The sequence below is a fragment of the Helobdella robusta genome, assembly GCF_000326865.2.
Source record: "Helobdella robusta unplaced genomic scaffold HELROscaffold_80, whole genome shotgun sequence".
NCBI lineage: Eukaryota > Metazoa > Annelida > Clitellata > Rhynchobdellida > Glossiphoniidae > Helobdella > Helobdella robusta.
Window position 1 is genome coordinate 269396 of NW_008705460.1, and position 11124 is coordinate 280519.

Consider the following 11124-nt stretch of genomic DNA (forward strand, 5'->3'; position numbering starts at 1 on the left):
AGACTTAAAAAACTTTTCAAGATTATTTTTATCGACTAGCCGACCATTACTCTGATGTTGAATATCCAAAGACTACACGATATTTACAGATTGACAAATACCTATTCCTTGGTCATTTTTAATTGTGATGGAATGCTCTGTCACAATTAACACCCGAACGGGAACAAAGCCATTTTCATTTGCTTTCGCGGGACTCTTTCCAATAACAATGTTGTTACATTCCATCGTTGTCGTTGGCTCAACCAGGTAGAATTGGTGGTCCCCAGTATCGCCAATTATTTTCACCCATACGATGTTCTCTTATGATTTAAGTACTTCAATATCACTGTCGATTGATTGTCGATCACTGTCACATTTCACATCTCCATTACTATTTCTGTATTTCTCCATCTAAGGACCCGTTTTTCTAAATCAATTTTTAAACTGTTTTGTTAGGAAATCAACGCCTAAGGAAAATCGTCAGTGACTATTAGGAATGTATCCTCGAATGCTAAACCGCCTAGTTGAACAGTATAAAAAATTTCTCCTTAGACGAGCGCTTTTTCTCCTGTAGTTGTTTGAAGAATGTATTTATGAAAATTTTCTCTTCATGGTTTGGGTACCAGATCAGATCTTAAAATTGATCTAGTTGCTCCGGAGTCGATCGTAATTGAACAATTTTATCATCCAATAAAAGTCGTACTGATTTCGATGCAGTCCAGAGACGTTAATCCCGGTGCTGGGGGCGTCAATTTTACCAGCCAACTACTGCCCCTCGAAATTGGCTTTTATTAGTTTCCCGCATCCTTGTTTGAGCAGTCGGTCATGACGCGGAGTCACCATTTAATCGTTTGTGCCATGTTGCTGCACAATGACGACAGTAATTGTTTCTAGAGCAGTGTTTACAATCTCGTCGTAGATGTCCTTTTTCTCTATAATTTCAGCATTTTGACAATAATCCTGATCTTTTTGTTCTAGAATCATCTTTTGACACTAACATTCTGTACAAATTTGTCGCAGCTTTGATCTAGCTTTGCTGACTTGAATGTAAGACTTTGTCTTTGAAGTTGCGTTTGTCTGCTAGTATGAGAGTTTGTCTAAGATCTGAATCTTGAGCGTTTCCAATGCAGTTTCTTTTCTGTGTTTTGGGTCGTACGTAAGGTATGACAGCAGAGTCAACAGTTCATTATCCTGTGCCAGCTGATGTATTGACTCTCCAGGTCGCTGCGCCAGATTTCGTAACTTAGACCAATAAATTTGCTTCATTTGTTCTTGACCGTTACGTAAATTTATCGCATTTATCAGGACTTCATAGTGAAATGATTCTCAACTGGAATCGTTTGAAGAACTTCCGCCGTTGACCCTCGTAATGCTACCACAGGAGCCGTTGTCCGCTCTCTTTCATTCCATCCATAATTCATTTCTGCTTCTTCAAACTAGGCTTTATAAATGTTCCAGAAGTTTCTCCGTCGAATGCTGGCGCTTTCAATGTTTTTGCGGTCACATGGCTTACAGGTGTGGAGTTTACATTATTAGTTTTTTCTAGATTTTGTTTAAATTTATCCATTTTGCAAGATAACTTCTTGTCGAGCTCGATAAACTTTTGATCAAATTTCTGTTTAATTTTTGCATTGATTACTGCCGATTGCTGTTCAGCTTTGACAAATTTCTGTTCAATTATTCAACGTGACGTTTTCAATTTTTGCTTTGTTTACTGCCGATTTGCTGTTCAGCTTTGACATCGAATTGATCTCTCAGTTCTCTCAACTGTTGTATCATTTTAGTATCAATCGCTACCGACCTTTGTTCGATTTTTGCATCAATTTGATCTTTCGTCTGTTCAATTTTTGCATCAATTTGATTTCACGTCTAATTTATTTCTGCTGATTGTTGTTAAATTTTCACATCAATTTGTTCTCTCGTCGGTTTTATTTCTGTTAATATAGTTCGAAGTAGTGTCATCAATTTGGTGCTTGCCCCAGCATTTACAACTGCATTCGATTCGACATCCTGATTGTCAAATTCAATTTTATCTGGTTTCTCATTTTCATTGACAAGAGCTTTCGTTAGGTCAAATTTGATCAAAAGTTTATCTCCTCTTTTTCCACTTGTAGCAAAATTTTTTTTGTAACTTTTTTGCTGTTGCACCAATTTAAGCTGATGTAATTTCGTCATGTTGTTTTTACAAAATATCTTGTCGACGAAGAAAAAACAATCAAAATTTTAAACAACGATGCTCACTTATTTTTCACCGAAGACTTCTGACACAATTCCGCCGAAGATCCCTCTTCTGACACCAATGTTAAAACTGTCCGATTGACAATGGGTTCGTTTATCGCAATGAAAAATAGCTAACTATCGTTTTATTTACAAATCGATATTCATCGGTAATCAATTATTCAATAATCAATGTTAATTAATTTCACTATTAAAAGTTAATGATCACAAATTATTAAATTAACGTTTAGAAACTATCGCTTTCCAAATAACAATGCACTAACGTTCATCGCAAACACAATAAAAATACAGCGCAAAGTCAAATTTCAAATATCGCTTTTGACACTAACAATCAATCCTTTTTAATATCAAATATTCAATATCTCGCATGTCAGAAGGTACTAGTTCCTTCTCGAAATGCGTTCGTAGCGATACTAGCTCCAATAGCTAATATATTTTTGACGGTTATCTTATAACAATACTTTATTCATTATCATTTTTTCAACGTAATTATTATAACGATATTAATTTAATTGACTTTTTGTTCAAATAGCTTTTTAATAGTTATATTTATAATACATTTGTAGTTTTATACTAGAGTTTCTGTAAAACAAAATATTGGTGATTTTCTAAAATTATCATAATATTTTGAATCTTATACAGTCAAATTTGAAAGGAACGTCACAAAATTTAAACGAGGATACGTTAGGAAGCCATCTGAAAATTGGTATATCTCAATATATAGCACTAGAATTTTGTCAATCAACTACCAAAGATGCTAAATTAATTGCACGATATTTGCCATGGTTGTTTCATCCACCATCTGCCATGCAACAAGGGTATGTTTTACCATTATTATCTCAAATATTAATTTTGAAATGATTTTAGAGTTTTATTTCGTAGTTTTTTTGTTGCATTAATTTTCAAGCGCCCACGTCTTGAATATGCTTGAATATGCGTGTTGAAAGATTCAATCAATCAATTTTCGTTTAGCGTCCAGAGACCCAGTTTCCCAAGGTAGGACGTTGTTTTTTTTGCCATCAACTTTTTGCGCCAAATTAGACGACCTGTTATATCAATTTCATTTAAATTTAGAGCTTTCATGTCTTGCTCGATTGTTTGCGACCAGGACTTCTTTGGACGGTTTTAGGCACGTGTGCCAGGTACTTCAACATCTGCAAGAGAAGTTATGGCACTGTTTCCACTTCGTTTGACATGACCAAACCACCGCAGACGGTGTTGCCGGCATTCGTCCTTCATATCATTTAAACCAGCACGACGCAGGATTTAGGTAGATTTGATGTGGTCCTTCAGACTAATTCGTTGCATCCATCGGAGCATTTTCATGTCGGTTCGTTGAAGTTGTTGTTCCAGTTTGGTTGTCATTGGCCATGTTTCTGCACCATATAACAAGACCGGACGTATCACAGATTTATAAAGTCTTGATCGTAGTGGTAGTGGGATGTCACGCCGCATCAATATAGAGGCAAGGAAGTGCCATTTATTCCAGGCTGCACATATGCGTGATCGAACGGCAGCTTCAGCTGTTCCAGTACAATCCAGAACATCCCCTGGATATTGAAACGATGTGACTTTCTCTACCTTAATGGCTTCAAAAACATTGCTATTTAGAATTTGTTGTTGTGGATTGACAAGCAGGACAAACAAAATCGGACACTTTAGATAAAGTACCAATTAATTTTGAACAACGTTTATGACACCACTGGTAACACTGTTGACCCTTGATTGAATTGTTACCTACACCAGCTTTACAAACTGAACAGGGCCATCGTCCAGTAGCTGTGGATTGGATGGGTTCAGCACTCTTTCAGCATTGCTTTGGTTTTGCTGATGTTGACTTTGAATCCATGATCTGGTGTTCCAATCCTCAAACATCGGTCTGCATTCTGCTCAGACGTGGCTGTCATCAGCATATATTAGATTCTAAATGTCACCGGTGCCTATCGGTTTTGTGATTTCTTCCATCACAGTTATAAATAACAGTGGACTGAGAATCGAGCCTTGGTAAACTCCAACGCCGATGTGAAATGCATCTCTGTTTTCAACCGTTGTGCTGACGAGAGTCTTAGTATTCGTATACAATTTCATCACAAGTCGAACAAGGTTATCTGGAATGAGTTGTCGAAAGGAAACCAAATTGATAATTTCCGATTGTGATGCACAACGTTAATCTTCTCTCAATGATTTTCTTGACAATTTTCAGGGAGTGTTTTAATAGACGTATACCCCGATATGATAAACAGTTTAATGGATCACGTTTGCCTTTGTATAGCGGAACTGTCATGCTATAGTTCCATTCAATCGGCATTGAGCAATTTCTCCAGACTTAACGGCAAAGTTGTAGTAACGTTTGGATACCTGCAGTACTAGATGCTTTGATAATGTCATTTGTGAGTCCAGAGGGCCCTGCTGCCTTTCCATCTTTCATAGCTTTCAGAGCTTCTGTAAGCTCTTCTACAGTGATGTCTAGAATCGGACCTTCGATGGGTGAAGCGTCAAAGTTGATATTGATGAGATTTGTTTTATTTAACAGATTGTTGAAGTATTCTCTCCACTGTAGCTTGTTTTCATCTTGTTCAAGAACCATCTTTTTGTCGTTTTTGATACATGAGGCACCAACTATGTCTTTTTTCGTACGCTTTGCTTGTTTTGCTATACGATGCAGAGATTTCATTTGTTCACCTTTGCTTTTAGTGAGCCACTCTCTGCACTGATCTGTCCAAGTCAGTGCGACTTGACGTCATGCATAGTTAAGTTGTTCTTCTCACGGAAAACTTTATGGTCATCAACAGACTTTGATTTTTGCCATTGCTTGTATGCAGCTTTCTTTTCAGCTTTTGTACATTTTCCTGAAAGATTGGTTAGTTTAATATTGTTATAACCGCATGAATATAGTGCTATATTATCTGTTATTTTAATTATCATTTAACTATGCTATATTTGAAATCTTTGAGAAGGTTGTAAAATTGTGTCTATGCTAACTCGGCTATAAATACGACGTTCAGGCCTTAGCCTGGTGAAGTGGTAGAAGTTGAGGTAGAAGTTGAGTTTTATGCGAAGTCGTAAATGTGATTTATGTCGTTATTTGGATTAATTTATTGTTTCTATTATTGCCGGTATTCATGCTATATTTGAAATCTTTGAGAAGGTTGTAAAATTGTGTCTATGCTAACTCGGCTATAAATACGACGTTCAGGCCTTAGCCTGGTGGAGTGGTAGAAGTTGAGGTAGAAGTTGAGTTTTATGCGAAGTCGTAAATGTGATTTATGTCGTTATTTGGATTAATTTATTGTTTCTATTACTGCCGGTATTCAAATAAACGTTCAACAAAGTTTGCGTTTGAAGTAGTTGTGTTCATCTATCGGAAATCTTGAACCTACGGATAAACGAACTCTTGACTATCATGGTGTTGGAAATATAGAAATTATTGAAGCTCGGTGTTGGTAGTTACGAGGTCAAGAATTTACAACAATATTAAGATTCGTAGCAATGCACGCCGGTATAGCTAATGATATATAATTTATGATTATTATAATAATTATTATATTAATATAATTTACAATAGTTTAATATTTGCCGCACGTATTTGATCTAAATTATTTTTGTTAAAGACCAAGAGAATTTGTTGATTGTATTTGTCACATAAGAATATTGTGCTGGTTATTGCTCGGCTCTTTGATGCATAGCTCGGTTACTAGAGGGGCTGGTGCAGTCGTATGCAGACCTTTAACTTTGGAAACATCAGTGCATATTGCGGATCATATTATGGTCATTCTCACTGGATTTACCAGTCAAGCGAGGGTATTTTTAATAGTTTTTAATAGTTTATTCATTTTCATAACTTGTTTATTTCACTATTTCCAGACATCTGTTCTTCATATGTCGTCATTATTTCACGCATTCATGCTTTGTCAAGTTAGAATTTTTTGTTTTAAAAAATCTGATTTAAAAAAAAATATTTTTTATAAATTTTAAAATGTCTTAAACTTTGGTAACTTCTTCAACTAAAAAAGAAATAGCACGAATCGATTTTTATGGTTTATAAAACGCCTTAGAAACTGTCGAATGCTTATATTTTTTGGACGAGTCAATTTACATTAGTACATACTAGTAGACATGTTGCGCAATTCTGGTTCCTGAGACGTGACTCGGTTTTAATCCTGGTTCACGAATCTTGTGAAAGAGAAAATCGGACGTTCCAAGCTTCTCATTTGAAATGAGTTTTATGTGATTTTTTTAAACTTTTTTTACTAAAAAATTATTTTAGATCGGTTTTATTTATTTTTTTTTATATTTTATATCATTTCAATTTTTAATATCTAATAACATTTTAAAAATTTTTCAGTAAAATTTTATTTTTTCTAAATTATAAGAAATTTTTTTCATTTAAAATTGAAAAAATTTATCTGTTTGAATTTTACTCCATTCTGTGTTGTCGGGTTGAATTTTTTGAATTTTATTAAATTAAATTTAATTTTTAAAAACAATTTATTTCATGAATTATTTAATATAAAAATGTTCCAAATAAACAGATTTTTCGAAAATTTTAGTGTCGACGCTAGACGGCATATTGACCAACCTATTATGACGGGCTGTAGGTCATCGCGTTAAGCGGTTCGGTTCATGAATGAATTGCGTAACATGTCTAGTAGTGTCATAAATATTGTAGATTATTTCACCTCGGATATCTCGACAAGACATGGATGGCTCACTACACAAAATCACATGACACACTTTTCAGCTAGTTGGCTAGCAAGTAAAGCAAAGCACTAGCATGCAAAATTGATGTACGTGGTTGTAAACACGTTGTTCATTTACGTTTGTTTTGCATTGCGAGAACATCAGTTATTTTCGAATTAAATAATTTATAAATTTATTTGTTTGTTAAGTGGGGAAGGTGGGGAGCGAGTGATAAGTAAAATAGACCCCTGTGGTGTATGTGACAGGAGAGTGAAGGCTAACTCGGTATTGTGTATAGGATGTCAGAAATGGGTGCATAAGAGATGTAGTGGTGTGAAGGGGGCACTGAAAAAGGTGGAAGGCACGTTCAAATGTAAGAAATGTGTTCATGGTGTGATTAATAGGACGGACGCAAGAACGGGGTTGAGTGGTGGTATTGAAAGAGTGGAAAGCTTTGTTTACTTAGGGGATAAGCTGAATGCGGATGGATGATGTTTGAGCGCAGTTACGGCTAGAGTTCGTTTAGGATGGATGAAATTTAGGGAACTGGGTGGGGTATTGTGTGGAAAGAAATGGTCAGTGAAGATGAAAGGGAGGGTATATAAAACATGTGTGAGAGCAGCGATGGTAAATGCTGGTGAAACTTGGGTGTTGAGGAGAGATGAGGAAAGTGTACTGCAGAGGGCTGAAAGAGCTATGGTGAGGATGATGTGTGGGGTTAAAGTGAAGGATAGGAGGAGTAGTACAGAGCTGATGTCAATGATGGGACTGAATGAGGACATTGTGACATTGATAAGGAGATCGAGATTGCGGTGGTATGGACATGTGTTGAGAAGGGATGAAAGGGTCGGGATTAGGCGAGCGTTGAAGTTCGAGGTTGAAGGAGTGGTAGGAAGGGGTCGTCCGCGATTGGGATGGAGAGACTAGGTGGAGAAGGACAGGGTGAAAGCGGGGTTGCGTGATACTGAAGCGAGTGACAGATGTGGATGGCGTCGAGGGGTATTTCGGTTTCATCATAGGTAGCCAAACGGCAATCCCCGATCTCGGGGAAAATGCCGTCTAAACGTGTGTTGTTGTTGTTGTTGTTATTTGTTTGTTAAGACATTTGTTATTATGTTAATAAAATTTTTATTGCAATTCCTAACTAAAACATTTTTTTTAAATATTTTGTGTATGGATAATGGTTGTGAATCAAATCCTACAAAGGCTGAAAATAATGATGTTTTATTTCATGCCTACCCATTAAAAAATCATGATTTATATCAAAAATGAATACGAATACAAGCAAATTTACGAAAAAATTATACACCATGCAAATTTTCAAGAGTATGTTTTCGCATTTCGATGAATCCGGCGGTTTAGACAAAAAGTACTAAAATACGAGTTATATAAGATTTATGATGAAATACAACGCAGAAGAATGACGGCCTTCAAAATTCAAAAACCTGCTAACGAATCGATCAACACCAAACCAACAACCAAGGTCTAAAAGCAAATCATCAGCAGCTCCTGCATGTTGGACTGGGTTAATTTCTTTTTTGATCAAACATATTCATATATCTAGTCAACAAGTTAACAGCAAACAGAATGTTTTATGAAGTGTTAATAATGCTTCATAAATTGAATGTGGATGTTGTGAGAGTTTTAATCAAGAAATTGTTAATTTCATCGATGATATTTTTCATAAAATTGATCAACCATTAAGCGTTTCAACCGATGAAATTATTAGAGAAAAGATAGACGTCAATTTCCCCAACAAAAATGAAGCAAGCTCAATTTACTATATTACCAGAGCGTCAGTAAAAGTGTAATTAATCGATATTGCCTTCCAAATCTAAATGTGCTAGTTGCAAAGAAATACTACTCAAATGCGAATCATATCATTCTGATGAGAACGCAAACGTTGTTCAGTATTTGGACTTGGACGATGTCAACAGAGGAGGTCTCAACACCAAGTGAATATGTTTTCTCAAAGTGCCTACATTGAATATATTCGAAGCTATAAAAATTAGGATAAGGAACTGAAGATGTTTTTAAAATCAATTAACCAAATGATATTGTTTTTGACAATCATAAACAGATATACTCCGGATGGTGATATTATAATTGAAAATATGTATTGTATTGCACATTCAATTAAGATGTCGAAAAAATAATTTTTGGACAATTTTTAACTGCAAATTTAATTAAAAACATCACTGAAAATGCTAATATTAAAATGAACTATACTGTAAACAAAATTGAGCAAATTTAAATTCTTCTTCTTTTTAGTGTCTTAACCTTTCAGGACATTTTTTAGTCATTATTGCAACTCTGACATACGCAGAACCACACCTCAGCAAAATTAATCTTTTTTTCCATTTCTTTAGTAATTGTCCAGGATTCCGTGCCGTAATTGAGCACAGGAAACATGTAACACTGGTTCTGATTTTGGTTTTGTGAGGATGTTTTTCATTTTAGAATAAGCATTTTTGTTTGATATCCACCTCACATTTACAAGCTGATGTAATCATACTTCAGAGATAATTGGAGCTTTTGACTTTTTACTGTTTTGTGCAAACCTTTCCTTTCACTTTCAAAATTCAGTTTGGAAACAATTGTTTGCAGTTTTTCCATTGATTCCGCTATAAGAGCTGATCATCAGCATATCGTACATTGTTTATATTCACGCCTCCAATTGATATTCCAGTAAGATCTTCTATTTTTCTATCTCACTATAGAGATTGTACAAGTCTGGAGAGAATACACGGCCTTGTCTAACACCTTTCTTTATTTCGACAAAACTAGTCATTTTGTTACCAACTTTTATCGCTGCTTTTTGTCCCATTAGAGGTTTTTAATAACTCTCATGTCTTTTCTATCAATGTCCAAATTTTCCAATATTTCCATAAACTCCACATGTTTCTCGCTATAAAATGCTTTGGAGTAATTTATCAAGGCATTTGTTATCTTTAATTGGTTTCATTTTGGAAAGCGCAGCACGACCTTCAGATCTAAGTATTTTTGGTCCTTCTCCATCTTTTTTAATAGGAAGCTTTTCACCACGAATATCATCAAAAAGATCATTAATTTATTCAGTCCATCTTTCAAGTACTTTTTCTTTCTCGAAGATTACTTTACCGGATTTTGCTTTTATGTATCCAGAAACGCTACAAGTGCTTTTTCATGTGATTGTATTGATGTTTTGATACATTGTGTTTGTTAACCCGTTTATGATCTTTTCAATGATTTTGCACTTGTCATTTAACCATTTCAATTTTTCCTCTAAGCTTATTTTTTTAAATTTAATTATAAATAAATAAATTAAAATATTAGAATTTAATTAAAAATTTTTAAAATGTTCAATTGATAATGAAATAATTTATTAAAATTGTAATTAAAAATAAAATTATATAATTTGTTAGTACTGTTAGCATTATTTTTTGATGAAAAAAATAAAATTTTATGGTGCATTTGCAGTGTGTTAATAAAAATACATTATGCCAACTATCTGAAATTTTGATGTATCTATTTGATGTATCGAGTCATCCATGATTTCACTTATTATGCTTATCAGCTAAAGCAGTAGCGAAATTTTATCAGTTATTGTTTAATTTTGTTAATTATTTGAGTTGTTTTAAAAAAGCTGATCTAACAAGCAAATTCAATTATCAAGTTGTGGACTCTATATTGCGAATTACAATACATTTTGGACATGCCTTGTTGTGAAGAAACAAACAGTTTTTCACCTCAACAAATTGTTATGGATTTCTGGGCAAAAGTTACTCCTGGCATATTGCAACTTCTTTCCCATTCTAAAATAGTTTGTAGTGTTTTTCATGAGAGACAAAATTTACTAATAATTTACTAATACTAATTTACTAATTACTAATAATTTTTTCCAAACAAGGTTGCTGAAATGGTCAATTTACATTTACTTGGGTTAATGGAAGCGCTGCAGGAATGCAATTCAACTATCCTTGTCAAGGTTAACTTCATAGTTATCGATATATATATATATATAATTTGGTATGAGGTTCTCAGATAAACATGTTCGGTTGAAGATTACACCCCATTTTGCAGTTAGAAGTTTTTTAAATAAAATTTAAAAGAGATTAAATTTAAAATCTCTCCTTTTAAATTTATTCGTTTATTTTCAACAATATAATGAGTTAATTATAAAATATAGGCTCCGACGATGGCATTAGCCGAAACGGCCGTCAGCCAAACTTCACAGTTTAATAAAGT

General features: G+C 34.4%; 1 protein-coding gene across 1 annotated transcript; it reads right to left on the minus strand.

The window, feature by feature from the left end:
* Nucleotides 1-822: 822 nt before the first annotated feature.
* Nucleotides 823-2154, minus strand: HELRODRAFT_182099 (hypothetical protein; the record flags this gene model as incomplete). Its single annotated transcript, XM_009032401.1, has 4 exons — nucleotides 823-953; nucleotides 1021-1117; nucleotides 1493-1648; nucleotides 1885-2154. 4 exons carry the CDS (start codon nucleotides 2152-2154, stop codon nucleotides 823-825), a joined length of 654 nt encoding a protein of 217 aa, XP_009030649.1.
* Between the last annotated feature and the right edge of the window lie 8970 nt (nucleotides 2155-11124).